Consider the following 16,108-nt stretch of genomic DNA (forward strand, 5'->3'; position numbering starts at 1 on the left):
TCTCTCCAGCATCCTTCTTTATAGATGGGGCATGGGGGAGAGTCCTTAAAGGGCCTAGAATAAATGGATGTGATACAGACAAGTATTCAAGCTATGGTCCTATGACTACAGATGACTTCCAGCTCAGTGGAAGACCCACTAAGATGAACTTCAGTGCTCATCGTTCTCTTCCTAATCACCTGGATGGCACGGAATTAAGAGGAAAACCTTTTAAGCCTTCCCACTTTAGGAGCATTTTAACAGAAGCTGAAAAATGGCCTATCCCTGTATGGGATGTTCAGCCCGGGTACTGAAGGTCTGAAGAAGTCCTCTTAGGCCCATCTTCCCCAGTGAAATAGACAGACTAGAAAGGATAAGACTAAGAACAGCCTTACAGAGGCAAATTAGTCCCTCAAGCACTCATTTCACATCGAAGAATACAGGGCATGGTTTTAAGAACGGTAGAAAAGTAGGCTTTTTTTTTTTTTCCCCGCTACTAGACTATTTTAGAAAGAACTAAGATCAGCTATTCCTTCTTGAAACTCCCGCATCTCCTCCACAGAACGGGGGAGCAGAAGACGAATGAGACCAATTAGTAGGGAAACCACAGCCCATTCCCTGCTCGGTTCTCCGAGGGGCACGGGGCAAAGCTCACATTGCCTGGGGTCCTGTGCACGAAGAAAAGCCAACAGGGTCTCTTCAGCAGAGCACACAGACCATGAACAGCCTCTCTCCGGCACTCCATCGCCACGTCCTCGCTCCTAACCACCCCGGGGCACGTCCTATACCGAAATACACTGGGCTCCTCCACCCAGCGAGGCTGCCCGTCCCCGTGAGGCCGGGGGAAGGAGGGAGGCAGCCCCACAGCGGCCTCCCCGTGCCCGAGGAGGCCGGGCAGCCCCTCAGCCTCCCACCCCCCCAGTAGGACAGGAGGGTACTCACAGTCCAGGTGCTTCTTCTTGGGCCCCATCACCTCGTGGGTCGTGGCCTTGCAGACGGTTTTCGACACGGCCGAGCCGGTCACGCTGTGCTGAGCCGCCGTGATGCGGTCGGTGAGGCTTTGGCCGGACATGGCGAGGGGATGGGGGGGGTGGGGGCTGGCGGCGCTGGGACCGAGCGGCGGCTCCGCTGCCTCCCCTCACAGGGGCCGGGCCGGTGGAGGGGGGGGGCACGGAGCTGCGCCGGGGAGCCCTCACCCCGCCGCTCCGCCCTCAGGGACGGGCCTGTCACCCGAGCACGGAGCCCTCCTCCTCCTCCTCCTCTTCCTCCTCCTCCCGCCCCCCTCCCCCTGCCGCCTTCCGCCGTGCCCGGGGCCAGGACAAGGGGGGGACGCGGGCCGGGCGCCGCAGCAAAATGGCGGCGGCTCCTCCTCGGGGCCTCAAGGCGGGGGCCGCCCCCCGCACGTGGCGCGGCGCCCCGCCCACGTGACCCCCCCCCCCCCCCCCCCCCCCCCCCCCCCTCCTCCCCTCCCCTCCCCTCCCGCCCGCCCGCTCCAAGCGCGGTAACGGGGAGGGGGCGGGGTCACGTGGTACAACCCCCTCCTCCTCTGAGGGGAGGCCTCAGCCCCCCACCGCCCAATTCCCCCCCCCCGCCCAGCCCATAGGGACGGGCACAGACCCCCCCATTTCTGGGACACAATCCCCCCCCCCAAATTCTATAGCCACGTCTGTGCCCCCCTCCCCATTCCCATCAGACGGGTGGGAGAGCCGGTGGGCTCGCTTTTGGGCTCCCTTTCCCTATCAGGTTCTTCCCCCTCCTCCTTTTAGGGGGGCTTAAACCGTGAGGAGAGTTGCCCAAAATAAAGTTTTCGCGTTCCTCAGCTCGGTAGAAAGTCCTTCGGTGTCACCTTGTGCAATGAAAAATTCAATAAAAAAAACCCTTTCAGCAGCTGCGAGGAGTTGAGAGCTGCCTTTGCCTTTTTCCTCAGAGTTACCTGAAAGCCTGCCAAAAACTTCTCAGATGTGCATCATGGCAAATGTTTAATAAAATAAAATAAAAAAGGTCTGAAATGTACACCATTTAAAAAGAATAAATAATACGGTTTTCAGATCTTTCATGACCAACCTCCCCCTGGTTTACTACTCAGCTCATGCTTCTCAGGGCTCTTCGATTTACTCAGTGGCTTGCTGCGGTTTTGTGCAAAGTTGTGTGGTGATTTCCTTTATAAAGTTCGCTACCTGTCCCTTAAGGTGTCCCTGGAACCTACATGACCCTTATAGAGGGGTGGACGATCACAGAATCATTAGGGCTGGAAAAGACCACCTCCAAGGTCCATCTGGTCCAACCAATGTCACCCACTGAACCATGTCCCCAAGCACCACGTCCAACAGCTACTCCAGTCGTTACCCCACGTGTTGCCAAATTGCCATCGCAGCCACCCAAGTGTCTGCAGCACTCATTACGTGTCCCGACAGGGTGCTCCTCTCCTTCCCAAGCATCCTGCAGCGAATAACACAGCAAAACCACAGGATTCCAGCAGGCAAATGTTCTTCCTCTCCTACAAGTGCCTCCCGATGAGTCTTCTTGGAACTGTCACTGCTCCGTGAAGCCACTGAAGTATTTATTAGGCAACTTAAACAGAAGCAGTATACAAATGATGCTCAGCTCTGTCTGCCTGACAGGACACATAAGTAGGATTATCTCTTTATAATGCGTAATGAAAATGTGTCAGATGAAGGACATCTGGTGAAAGCTGGACCCAAATAACGCCATTGCTGTGTATGTGGAAAGAGTGCTTGCACGAATAGGACTCTCTTCCTTCGTAATGCCAGGCTCTTTGAAGATACTGTCATGTTTGCATTTGAAGATACTGTCATGTTTGCACATTTTGGCTCTTTCTGGACTGTTTCTGGAGTCCCAGATACCCATGCTGGAAATAAATAAATAAATAAATAAAAATTGCTGATATATATAACAGCAGACTCTGAGATAAGACTGCTCTAGCATAAAGCTTCGCACAATGAAAATACTAAGACCGCTACGGGCTGTTGATACAGCAGCACATATCGCTGTGAATACATCATCTTTTTGTATTGTTTTCAAATTATATTGTAAATCAGAGATTACAATAATGTTGACGCTGTTTATATTTTTCATGCTAACTTCAGCTAGGACCAGGATTTCAACACCCCACTTCAAGAACTCTGCTTGCTACTTGGAAGAGTTCCATGGAATTGGCCTAAGAAATTTGGGCTCCATCAGTTCTTCTCTGACTGTGCCCGTTGCTTTCTCCAGGAACAGTGAAACTATCCAAACAGAGGATGCTTGTGACTGTGGGAGTTACTGAGACCAGATTTGGACAAAATATCTCATTCCTACGGGGACAAAAAGTGACCTCGGTCTTAAAGGTCCAAAACCAAAAATAAATATAGCCTAACTTTCGACAGCTCTTCATTTGCACTGAAATCTTACGGTTTAACCCCACTCACTTAAACATTCTACTCACTTTTTTTTTCTTAAGTAGAAACAAGAGAGAAAAGTGTTGGGAGGACTTTTTTTTTGTATTTGTTTGTTGTTTTTTAATTGCTTGGGAGGCACTTGATACCATTACAGTGAGGAGCTTGAAGCACTGTGTTAGATAATATCTGAGCACCTCCCAAAGATTTGGAAATTGAAATCAAAATACTAATCTCTTTTCCTTTCCAACCTGAAGAAAACAAGTTTGATTAGTTTATAACTCATTTGTTTTTGTTTGTGTGTCTGGGTGTGCTTGAGAATGAAAGAAGAAAGGAGTACACATTTGAAGAGAAACTAATCCAAAGATATGAGTCCTATATTTAGTGAAGTGGCAAACCTAAACAACATTCTTTTCTCTTGTGAAGAGGTCTTCCAGAGTCTGCATCCAGCTCCTGCGAAAATGCTGCATCTTGCATTCACAAGCTCCCCAAAGTGTCAGTGATTCACTGACATCCAGCTATCCTGAAAGGACAGGCAAGCTGACAGAGCTGTTTCTCCCAGTGTGTGCTGCCCAGCACTGAAACTCTTGCCTCAGCATGACCTCTGTAATTTATTATGTATATCACTTTCTTGCAACAGTGTCGTTTCTGCTCTGTGTGGTGCCTGCCACGCTGTAATGTCTGCAGTCCAACTGTGTGCTTTAATGCTCACAGAGCTGCTGGCATCCACGCTTTCCTCCACACTTCATACTCTTGCTAATGCTCGGCAAGCTATTAGGAAAGCTGTGGTTCGAGGGGCATTATTAATTGGGTGTAGCTTCAGATTTAAAAGAGGTGTTTTGGCTGAATTTCAAGTCTTTTAGAAATCAGCCCTTCTTGGGCACAAAACCTGTGAGGCAACGAGCTGTGCACATACTTATAAACTGTAGCAGATTCATGCTAAGACTTTGAGGGCATATCAGCAGCAACAACAACAACAAAAATCAGCAACCACAATCTGGGAGGTGAAAGAGGCTGAAAAATAAAACTGGCAGAGGCAAAAAAAAATAAAAAATGAAAACTGAAATGGGGCTGGTTCAATGGAGTGGTGATGGAACGACTGAGGGGGAAGTTTAAGAGTGACAGTGATGGGGCGAGGAGGCAATGGGGAGGAAAACCAGAGGCAGTGAAGCCATGATCAGGAAATGCTGTTTCAGTGTTTTATAAATGATTTGGAAACATGCTACAATCGAAATATTTCCTATGACCCATTTCAAGGGTTGCCATAGATTCATCTGCTGTTGAGGACTGCAGTGTTTTCCCCAACTTTTAAGGAAAGGGAGATTGCCGGCCCAGTAATTTAGCATCTGTTTGAGTTAGAGGTAGAAGATATAGGAAAGAACAGACTGTAGGAAATGGAAAATATCAGCTCTTTGGCTTCCCCAGTGTAGCTAGATGTGACATATGCCTGTCATGGTTCATTTCTGGTGCGCCTCTGGGAAACTCTGGAGCAGCTGATCATCTAGAAGCAGAGCACTCACTGATTTTATATGGCCTTCCCTAATGGAGGTGGTTTATTAATACAGCCTAAGGTTATTGATGCACTTTTAAGCAGCCTGATTTTGCCTGACCTAGCAGAGCACTGCTCATTTAACTGCAGCATAATAATCTCGAAACCATTTTCAAAGAGTTTGGCAAAGATTTACCCAATGTTGCTTTTCTGTGAAAGACATCTAGAGTAACACTCTGTCTTGACTATAATAAAAATTCAGTATCATTTGTGTCACCATAGCAACTTCATCGAAGAATTTTATGGACAATAATTAACTTGCATTTGTAACACCTCTAAGAGGAGGATAAACATATTTCTGAGAAACTGTGATGTAGAAAGGTTATGGTCAAAGTGACACTTGTTAATGGCAAAATGAAATGGAGTAGCCCAGGCATGTGGTTCTCGTTACTCGTTCGTGCTGCCAACATGATCAGGCAGCCAGCAGAGGTATGCAAAGTGGCCAGATTACATTCGGGGGGAGGAGGAGGGATGGCCATTGAGGACTGCTAGAATAGTGTGAAATTTATACCCTTTCCACTGCTCCAAATGTGCCGGTTTACACCCACAACATTTCTCTTGTCCACATGTAACGTGACGGCCCACCAGCTTTAATTTTTGTTTCTCTTCTATCGAATTCATGTGAAATTGTATTTCTGATCCCTCAGATTTTAAGTACTCAGCTCCTTCCTTTCAGTCCTAATGATCGTTATTCCATGCTCCGTTCATTCCTGCTTCAAATACATCATTCTCTACCTAAATACCACCCTTGAGCCTATCCAAAATGTTCCTGCTGAAATTACCCATTACTCTGCATTCCTCTCACAGCACCTCACATCTAGTTCAAACCTCTTGTCCTTGCAGACAAAGCCAACTTCATCAAGTCCGTGTTGAATCTGACAACTCTTTTTTACTTCTCTTCCGTCCTTCTGGAAGTGGTGCCAGCTTTGATATTTCTTTCATTGCTCTCACATTTCCTCTTTTGTGCCTCTCTGTGTAAGACCAAGAGCCAACATCCTTCCTCATACATGCTTTTTGGAGCTCTGGAGCTGGTGCCACCTCCTCGTGCAGCTCCAGCTAACTCGTCACCAATGTCCCTTGCTATTCTATTCCCCCAAAGGAAGACTTTGTTAAGGAAGAAAGCAGCAGCCCAAGAGCTAACATAACTTTGACATGGGAAAAGGAGATAGAAAGGGAGAAAAGCGAGTCAGAATTGTATCACAGAAGGGGAGTGATCAGAACTAATTTTACTGTGTTCACTTAGGAGTAGGATATCTGAGTAGGAGCTCCCATGTCATGAGCAAATCTAGAGCTGAAAAACAAATACGATGCTTTTGAATTCTGTTGTGTGTTACAACACCCTTCTCTCCTTGCCATGGCATCAGCCTTAACACATTGCAAAACTAATCGTGTCATTAATGCTGTAAGCAAATGCCTTCAAAACCAGGATTGCTACCTGCAAGACAAATGCATGTAACAAATGCCTTTCAGAGTGTGAGATAGAGAGGAAACAAGCTGCCCTACATTTTGTTCGCACTCTCCAGTGGAAGTGTCAAACACTGACACCTCCGAATAGCGAGAGGTGTGCTGTCCTCTGTGTCTGCAATGCACTGCCCATCAGCAAGCATTCCTAATGCACTCCTGCTGCTCTTTCCTGAAGTCTTTTCTTTCACACATCCCTTCTCGGCAGTGGGCATCTCACAGTAACTCACTTGGATGCTCCAAGGGGAAAACAAGCCTTGCAACACAGCCTTACCAGAGTGATAAGTGCACCGATAAACTTCCCTAAATTTATGGGGACTTCTTTCATGCAGGAAAAACAAGTGGCCTGGTCCCAGCTAGTGACATTGTCTCCATCCCTTCCCTGTAATTTTGTGTTGAAAAGCTGAGGCCGTGCTGCCAAATACTCTTCTCATCATCATTCCAGGCTGGCAGCGTTCATGAGACTTGGCAGGAGATAGCATTTGATAAGAATCCTTCTCTGGGCACTTCTGAGAGGGCACTGTCAATCGTTTCACTCCCCTGCCAGTTCACAAGCCCCAAGCCAGCAGGGCGAGTGCAGGAGGAACCGCATTCCTTTCAGGCTCATGTAACTCGGAAGCAGCTCCTATCATTTTCTTCAGTCACCTCTGAGCCAAAAGCAAGCATAGGGCACTTCAGCCCCAAAGGAATATTTTTAAGGAAAGTTATAAGCAAACGAAAATGCAGGGTATGAATGGAACAGCCACTTCAACCTGCTGCCAAGCTATAATTAGTACCTATGGTCACACTCCTGCACACACATACGTGCAGCAGCGCTTAATAGATCCCCTCATTAATGTTGAGGCTCATGTGCTCATGCTCTATGTCTGGGAAAGCTTTACACCCACATGAATTTTGATGTGGAGCTGAAACAAAAATGTTGATGCTGGCAATGCCAACGCTGCAGAGTAAATAGCTGGGTCCAGTCCTGCCAATGCTGCCTTGAATGGGGCTTCTCACCCAGAAGAAAACCTATGTGTGAAAGTATTCTCAGGTCCAGGCCTGCACAGCAAAAGTAAATCCTGGTTGTCCTCCTCAAATGAATAAACCCATTTATGCCAACGAGTCGGTTTCGAGCCTTGTCTAGGTAGGTTCCACCGCCTGGTCTTAGTGTGAGATCTGCATCTTGCCCGCTGGGGTGAGGCAGGCTATCAGTGTTTGGCTCTGTGCTTCTGGGGTCAGCAGCTGCATTTCCACATGGGCAGGCTTCGTGCTGATTAAATCAAACTGCTGTACTGAAAAGGACATGAACTAAATGCCTCCTGACATCCTGATGGGGTATAAGCTATTCAGAATCGTAAAATCGATAGAGGGTTTGTCCTAATTAATTCCAGTACACACAAGTACATAAATGAAAGTGCTTTCCATTCAGTGGAATGAAGGAAATGCATAAAAGAATAAATGAACTGGATGTTTAAGTTTCTTGGTTTTTCATGATCTGAGAAGCAAGGAATTACAAGTTAATACAGGGGTGACTGTTCTTGCCTTCTCTGTCATCCTGTGTTTCCTAGTTTTATTTCTCAAAGTCCAAAAAGCAATACTTCCTGAGCAGCAGCAGTGTGAGCTTGTCTTGATAATGTGCTTCAGCCACGACCCCTGTCTAGAAGTAATCGGATTATATGTTCTGCTTGTTTCCTCCACTGAGGCCAGGGACAGATGCAGGCCAGATGTGCATGAATCATAGAAACACAGAACCATTGTGTCCTTCCAGTTGGAAAAGACCTTCAAGATCAACCATCAACCTGGCCTACTGCATCCCATCACTAAACCATGTTCCAAGTGCCACATCCACAGGTCTCTTATAAAACATCTGGGGAAGGGGACTCCACCACTTCCCTGGGCAGCCTGCTCCAATGCTTGACTATGCTCTTCTTGAAGAAATTCTTATTAATATTCAATCTAAAACTCCCCTGGCACAACCTGAGGCTGTTTCATTACATTCAGTCCCTTGGCACCTGAGAAAAGAGACCGACAGCCTCCTTGCTGCAGCCTCCTCTCAGGTAACTGTAGAGAACAGTGAGGTGTCCCCTCAGCATCCTTTTCTCCAGACTAAACAGCCCCAGTTCCTTCAGCAGCTCCTCATAACTCATTTTCCAGGCCCTTCACCAGCTTCACTGAAGTTCCCTGCACACACTTGATCAACTCCACATCCTTCTTGAGGTGAGGGGCCCAAAACTGACCACAGCACTCAAGGTGGGGTCCCACCAGTGCCACATAAAAAAAGGGACAACCGCTTTTCTAGTGCTGCTGGCCACACCACTTCTGATGTAGGCTAGGATGGCACTGACCTTCTTGGCCTTTGAACAATGGTGGGAACCCCACAATTCCTTCACAAACCCGTGACAGGCGGCCATATTTCTGCCAGCTCTTGGGCCTCAGGAGGATGATACAGTGCAGGGAGAAACTCAAAAGAATGCATACTCCTGGTTCTGCCTCAAGTTGTGCCTTCTCTTCGGCACCCCACAGCTTGCAGATGGGGTTGAGGTACCAGCGAGAAGATGAGGTTTTATGCTGGGAACAAGCGAGTTGCCAACACTGCAGCAGGGACGTGGGACAGGGGCAGCAGCAAAACCAAAATTCCCTGGGTAATCAACCAGTAAATCCGTATCAGTTTAAGGCCATGAGTGAATCTGGCAACAAACTTCTGTGACTTCAGATCAGAAGATGCCTACTGTGTTAGAAGCTGCATGATGTGAACCTCTGGCTGGCTGCTGGTGGCAGGCCAGCAAATTCAGTTCCCATGGATCACAAAATCATAGGAATCTTTACTGGTCACTTTTTTCTGAACACAAGAGTAAGGAGGAGCCATATCCCATTATTAACACATCCACCTCTCCAGTTCTTCTCTTTGGACCACTTTTTCTTTGTGCTTTTGGTAATCAATTAAGCCCTCCCTTGTCTTTTTATACAGCGTCCCTTTTCATTGGAAAGCCAGACGTTGGCAGTGCTTGCTACTGTAGGAATGAAGAAGGAATAATGATCCAAAAGAAAGGATTATAGTCTCTCAAAGTGCCCTGGGATACTCTCAAGTTCAAGAGTAGCCCTGCATGTGTTGGTGTTCGCTTTTAACGTTCTCCAGGAGCCTGTTCATTGCTAAAGATTTCATGCATTGCAGCAGCAACCGAGATTGAGGAAGAACTGCAAAAGCAATACTGCCGAACATTCTGTGTACCTGTGTTTTTCAGCCCTCACAACCCAAAAAAATAGCAAAAGATAAAGGGCAAAAATGAATATCAGATGCATTGAACTGATTCAGGTTATGTAACCCATTTGGAGGAAATGGGAGAAGATAAGTTGTTTTGTGCAACATTTTGTTGATCTGAAAGATCAGATGCATAAAAGAACGTTTAACTAAGAACAGCTGTAAGAAAAGCGGAGTAGTGTAGGCAGGTAAAACCACAAATCAAATACTTTGCAGGTCCATATTTCATCACATGCAGTTGCGCTTTCAGATGCCAGATTCTGTTCCTATTGAATCTGTGGCAAAATGCCCACTGACTTCAAACAGAATAGGTTTTGTTCCTGTAAGCTAAGAGTATGGTCAGCAATACCAATGCGGTGTAAAAATAAACTGTGTAGGTGAGAAGCAGGGAGCGGGTACTGCAAATTTAGTGCCTGCCTGACCTTAATGCTTTTATTTTCAAATTAAGAAAACTATTTCACGCTTGGGACATTATATCACTCGTATTTTAAGGTCTGGAATATTTCAAAGTCTGACGGCTGGAGTGCTTAATGCTAATAAACTTTATTTAGTGAGTAATTTAAAAAATGGTTAAACAAAGCGTAAACATCAGAAACATTCTTTTCAAAACAGACCTTTCGGGTACCATGGCAAGTTTTGTCCAGAAAAGGTTTTTGGTGTTGGTGTTGCTTTTATTTATTTATTTATTTATTTTACCATCTCCTCCGTTCCATCACATTCTGTTTACTGATATTTATGCAAACCTATATTCTTAAGTCTTATCCTGAAACTGCATTTGAGAGATCTTTGTGCTTGTTTGGCATCTCCTAGCTTTATGGTACGTATCCGAGTGGGGGTCCGTGCAGGGATGCAAAAATGAATGACTGAAAACAAACTGCTGAACTTTTTGCACAGTTAACTAATTTTGCATCAAAACAAGTGAAGTTGCCAGCAGTGTAGCTGTAGTATTGTAAAATTAGTTAAAAATAGGACAGCTGTATTCTTTAATTAGCATAGCTGAAAGTTGGCCAAATCGGCTTCGGACACAGCAGGAGATGTACAGTTTGTCCTGATTTTGTGGGGAACAAAAAAATGTAATACTTGGCAGATGAACTAACTATGCTAACCCAAAATGTTTCTAAAGCATATTCAACTAAATCAAATATGTTGGTTTACCAAAAGATTAGGCCACATATTTTAACAGAACAGAAGAGCACAGTTTCAAAGCAGTGGGCTACTGAAAGAAACAAAATCTAGAGAAAGTGATTAGCAGCGATATGAAAAACTTGAGGAAAACTACTTATGTACTGAAATCAGTAAGCGACTTTTGCCAAACCCTGGCATTCTTACTGACACAGAGGAACATCATCCACTGGGAACAGTTCTGTTGGTTTGGGAATCCGGTCTTTTATTGCAGACTGAAATCACAAAGTGTTTCAACTTGAATGAACAATTTCCAATGGTTGGATGTTACAAGCCACTGCTTTTAATTGCTGTATATCCAGTTGCTTCAGACAGGTTTCCATGAGGTTAGATGTATAATATTAACATGGGATAAATTGTTTATTAAACAGGAACAAATAACAACGGAGTAAACACTTAATAGTGTTTACAATGTCTGGCCTAAGATGTAGTCCCTGCCTTTGCACAATGGAACTGCAGTGTCTAACTAAGCAGCTACTTTCTTGTGCAAATTTAAGGGCAGATTTCTAAGGGATGCAAAGCCTTTGCAACTTCGTCATTCTCAAAGCCACATCCTTAAATGGAGATACTCTCAAGAGTCATGAAAAACTATGAAGGGCTCTTATGATGAAAGTTCAGTAAGAAAACCCTTGATGAAATCGGGTGTGGGCTTCAAAAAAGTCCTGTTACAGAAAGGTAAAACTGATTCTTCATGAAGCTGTAAAGACTGAATCCAGAGAAATTAACCTGCCAGTAAGGTTATGAAGGATATGCAATAAATTAGTGCATGTGGCAGCTACTCTCATCATTCACTTCTCCGCAGAAAACCCAGCTCAATTTGGAAACAACTCTGGCCCCTATACTAGAAGGCAATGTGCAGCCAGCCAGCTAAGAACTGTACTAATTACCAGCCTTTTCTGCCTTTAGAAATGCTTACTATTTTTTTCAGGAACATAACGGTGAAGACTGCCTCACTCCCAGATGTGACATTTCACAGTTTTCGAAGAAACAGTTACCTGAAGAACTTTTACAGATTGCATCACAGAGACATATTTTTCCGTGCTTCTCTAATCCATGGTATTTTGTTTCCTAGAAAGGACAGCTCGTCATTTCACGGGACTGACTTTCCCCTGCACAGATGGTTTGCTTCTTAAAAATTAGCCTTCAGAACCTGCAGTAGAACATGAGCGCTCTTAGGCAACAGTTCCCGGATTCAGTTTTCTGATCCTCCATGAGGCTGTAGCAGTCCTGAGTGAGGTTGTGATAGTGGCTGAAATTAATTCATGTAGGCAGTTCTGGCGTGGTGAGCCAGACTGGAGAGAACCTGCAATCAGAAGCCAACTGGACCATGTCAAATTCATGTATTAGCTTCCAGCTTTTAAGACTTTGTTGATTATACACACCACACTGACTAGAAGATGTATCTGATAGTCTCCGTGGGTGAAGACTGTTATAGCCCGTTCTACAGACAAGGAACACCAAGATGGGAAGCACATAGACAAGGGAGGCCCCGAAGACCTGAGGGTGAGGCAGAAATCCTACCTCTCCTCAAGACAGGTCCATTGATTCAGTTTGCAACCCAATCCATGGGGCTGCTTAGGTGACAGACACTTGTGAGGTACCCTTTCTTGAAGGTCCTTAGACCTCTTTTCTACCCCAGTCCCATATCCCATTGGTGAGAGGTGGTAGGATGGCTCATCACTCCAAAGGTGATCACCCCTCCCTGATGTACATGCTCAACAAAATGCATCCAGGTTCTCTGGTAGGTAAAGGGATGTGTGGGAGCATTTGTCCCCTTAGAGGCTTACAAAACATCTCATGGGTATAAGGAGCAGAGCTGAAAACACAGACCTATTCCCAGCGCTCCGCAAAAACCTCTGGCCAGCCCCGTCTCTTAAAAAAAAAACCACAGTGGAGGAATGTAAACATGTGTTTGGCCAGTAAACGAGTCGTTATATAAATGTTAATTATGAAAAGGATTTCCCATGAGCAAAGGGCTTTCGACACAACTTTGATCTCACGCAGGACACAAGTCTCAGGAGTCACATGCTGTGCCTTGGAACTGAGCTGCCACTTCTCCGGCCCCAAGAGGCTGCAAGGGCATTTGCTGTAGCACAGGAACAGAAGAAGCTTTGATGACTGCAACCGAAGCTTGCCCAGCATCATGCCGAAGCAACCCTCTGTTTAATTAAAAAGTCCCATTGGGTGGAACATGTGCGTTTCTTGCTGTAATCCCTGGGTGGCCGATGCATAAGAAATTCAGTAAAAACAAATTCTCCTGTGCCACCCGAACTCTCTCCTCTTCCCCATGATCTAGGTAAACCAGCCATAAAATCCCTCTCTCTTATCTGCTCAGCCAGCTATTTTCTTCTCGCCAGCTTTAAGTGGCTTCCTTTGCTCTCCCCTCTCCTCCTGCACCTTATTGTAGGTCTTCGTTTTTCTTTGCGAGGCCGATGCCATTCGGGTTACACCTACGGAGCACACTATAGCAGCCTGCTAAGCAGGTAGGTGGAGTAATGGGACGGATCGCTGAGCTGGAGCACTCGAGGTGCTTACAGCAACTATATGGCGTAAATGCACCCTTAGGTCTTGTCTGTCTCCATCCTGACATTTCTTCCACCTCATCCTCGCTCCCTGGGCCCTCCTCTTCCTCCCCTCTCCCCTGCTTACCCTCCTACCAAAATTGCTTGTTCCTTGGTCATCCTGTGCTCCTAATCCTGATCTCCACTTTGCTGCTCTCCTCTTGAGACACGTTTTTAAAGTAACTTCCACTGAAAGCTGCTTTTCCCTTAATGAACAGCAAACAACTACAGCTAATTAAAAAATAATAATAAATTAAAGCAACACATTTGGCATAGCAAGGGTGGAACAGCCCTTTTCTGTCATCTAGTTGTCAAATCCTATCCATCCTTCTGGCTCCGTCCCGTGCAGCCCTGTCAGAGTGTGATAGCCGTGCTCAGAAATCTGCTCGTGCTGAGCTCTTTGTGTTTTGATCAGAGCCAGGAGGCTGGGTCCTTAGTCACGTATGCGATAGCACGCCGTGCATCCCAAGCCTCCAGTGAGAAGCCAGATCTGGGAAAAAAAAAAAAAAATCAGCAAAGAGGCTAAGGAGTCATTGCATTTCTGCTGTTAGGGGCGTGAGATTCCGTTTGCTTTCAGCTTTTTTGAGCTGTTGGTCTCTGACTTTCACGCTTGCCTCCACAACCAGGAGGGTTTCAAGCTAAGTTGACCTTTCCAAGCGGACGCTGAGGTTCTCACATGGGTAACATGATTCCCACAAGCATCACAAGGACGGGGGACAACCTTAGGCTTTCTTCGCCGTGAATAGTTCCATTTAGCGAAGGGAATGACTCACCGTGTCCGAAGGGAAGCTTGCCCTCGCATCATCGGGGTGAGGACATCAGAGGACTAGCTGAATAATCAGCCTGTCAGCGCTGCTGGTGGGTTAAGCAGACACTGCGACATTCCTCGTTTCCACCACGGCCACCCCTTCCTCCTGCCACGGCCCTTGTGCCTCTGAATCAGACCTGGGAACCCATCTAGCCAAAAAATAACCCCGGTGTTCATTTTTCAGTGGGATCAGAGTTCTCTAATCCAGTTTGCCGTGTGGCTCCAAAGCATGCCGGCACGGAGCAAGGTGATGAGAATGGGAATGTGCAGGCAGGATTGGGAGCTCAGGGATGCGAAAACCATGCAAGAGGGCTTCAGCTGTCCACTCAGTGACTATTGAACCATGCTTTGGGACCGAAGCCTGCTGTCTGCCTTGCTTGTTAAACTCTTATTACATGTGGTGCTCTATAAATAATGCCTTTTGAAACTATTGCGAGGCTATTTTGAAAGAGAAATGCTATTACTGATTTTCCACTGTGATTTATCTTCCAGCTTCCCAGTCCCTCGTGGCCGATCGTCTCATTTATGTATTTAACAAATGGGAAACAGAGTGCCCCACTGCTTTTCTCCCCTTTCTTAAAAAATAATAATAATAATAATAAAAAAAAAAAGATGGTGACAATTCAACCCTTCAAAGGGACAAAGCAAGGCAAAGGGACCTCTGCTGAGGGCGAAAGACAGAAATTTTCTTTTGAAGCTCTTGAGGGTTTCAAATAGCAAGAAAAATTTGGAACATTATGAAAAAATAAAAAACACAGAATTCTTAAGCAACCTCTTTTAATGGAGGAAATGTTTTATGTATCAGATTTTTTGCTGTATAGGAGTCCTGAACTTGCAGCAGAGAGTTTGTAGTCACAGGGTAAGATATTAGAGTTGAAAAGAGCATTTTTATGACAAACTGTAAAATGTGAGTTACAGTTCTGGAGATGACAGAACTTGAAGCATGTTTATTTGCAGTAGAAATCTGTCCCTGAAGGAGGAAATAATGGTTTGTTGATAATATTGATCCTGAAATAAAGAAGCTGTGATGTCAGAGGGCCAGCTTTTCCAACAAGACGTTTCTTTGAGCACCTTTGGTACCCACGGAGCAGGCAGCAGACAATCCATCCTTGAGCTATGGCTTCTCACCAGGCTACCTTTTCTTCTGCTGTTGTAATAACATGCTCCAAAGGGGAGTCAGAGCCTCAGCTGTGTTTAATATTGACCCCCAAGCTTTTGGCACAGGCAAGCATAATTTCCCAATGCCTCTGACACCCAGGAAAGAAGGATGGCTGTGAGAACTGTAAATCTCAAAGTCCTGTGTTGGGCATAGCGGAGCGAAGGAGAGAAAATGATGACAACGTAGCGTTTACATGGTCAAAGTGCTGCAGCTGTAATAACATCCCCAATACCCTTGTAAAGTTAAGGAGTAAACACTATTATCTCTTTCCAGAAGCTCACCTAAGGTGATATGCCGTGGAATTTGTTTTAAGTAAAATTGAACTCTGCAGTTCCTCTCGAGAAACTAATGAAGAGTTGCAAAGCAAGCCTGTAGCAGGAGTAAGAACAGATCCTGGGTCTTCCTGGGTTTTAAGTCCCCACCATCTCACTGCCTTCAAAATCTCCTGTACAAGAGGAAGCTATGCTAAAAGCTGGGGTTGGTTTGTTGTTGCTGCAGAGTGGACCAGTTCTCTGGAATTCGGCTCCTTCAGATTGTCCTTCACTTGTCATGTCCCTGAACAGAAGCAATCCTTGTTTCCACCTTGGATGATGAACCGCAAGTTAAAACAAGCAACTTTTCTCTTGAGTGCCAAGCAGCTCTCATTATACAATTTGTTATCAGATCGAAGCAAACATGACCTTAGCCCTCGGTCGGCGCATCGCAGAGCCATACCTTTCACAAGGGAAGGAGGAGGAGGGGAGAGGAAAACACACACCCTGCCTTGCTGCCTA

General features: G+C 45.8%; 1 protein-coding gene across 6 annotated transcripts in view; it reads right to left on the reverse strand.

Moving 5' to 3' along the window:
- The window catches only part of PICALM (phosphatidylinositol binding clathrin assembly protein), a 64,219-nt gene extending 62,887 nt beyond the window's left edge, over positions 1 to 1,332 (reverse strand). The window contains exon 1 of one of the 6 annotated variants that reach the window (XM_035329829.1): positions 922 to 1,332. In XM_035329829.1, the coding sequence (XP_035185720.1) occupies positions 922 to 1,051 (130 nt within the window). In that variant the 5' untranslated portion in view covers positions 1,052 to 1,332. The remainder of the gene's footprint in view (positions 1 to 921) is intronic. The other 5 variants (XM_035329820.1, XM_035329846.1, XM_035329838.1 and 2 more) reach the window with 5 other exon arrangements.
- Between the last annotated feature and the right edge of the window lie 14,776 nt (positions 1,333 to 16,108).

The sequence above is a fragment of the Oxyura jamaicensis genome, chromosome 1, assembly GCF_011077185.1.
Source record: "Oxyura jamaicensis isolate SHBP4307 breed ruddy duck chromosome 1, BPBGC_Ojam_1.0, whole genome shotgun sequence".
NCBI classification, from domain to species: domain Eukaryota; kingdom Metazoa; phylum Chordata; class Aves; order Anseriformes; family Anatidae; genus Oxyura; species Oxyura jamaicensis.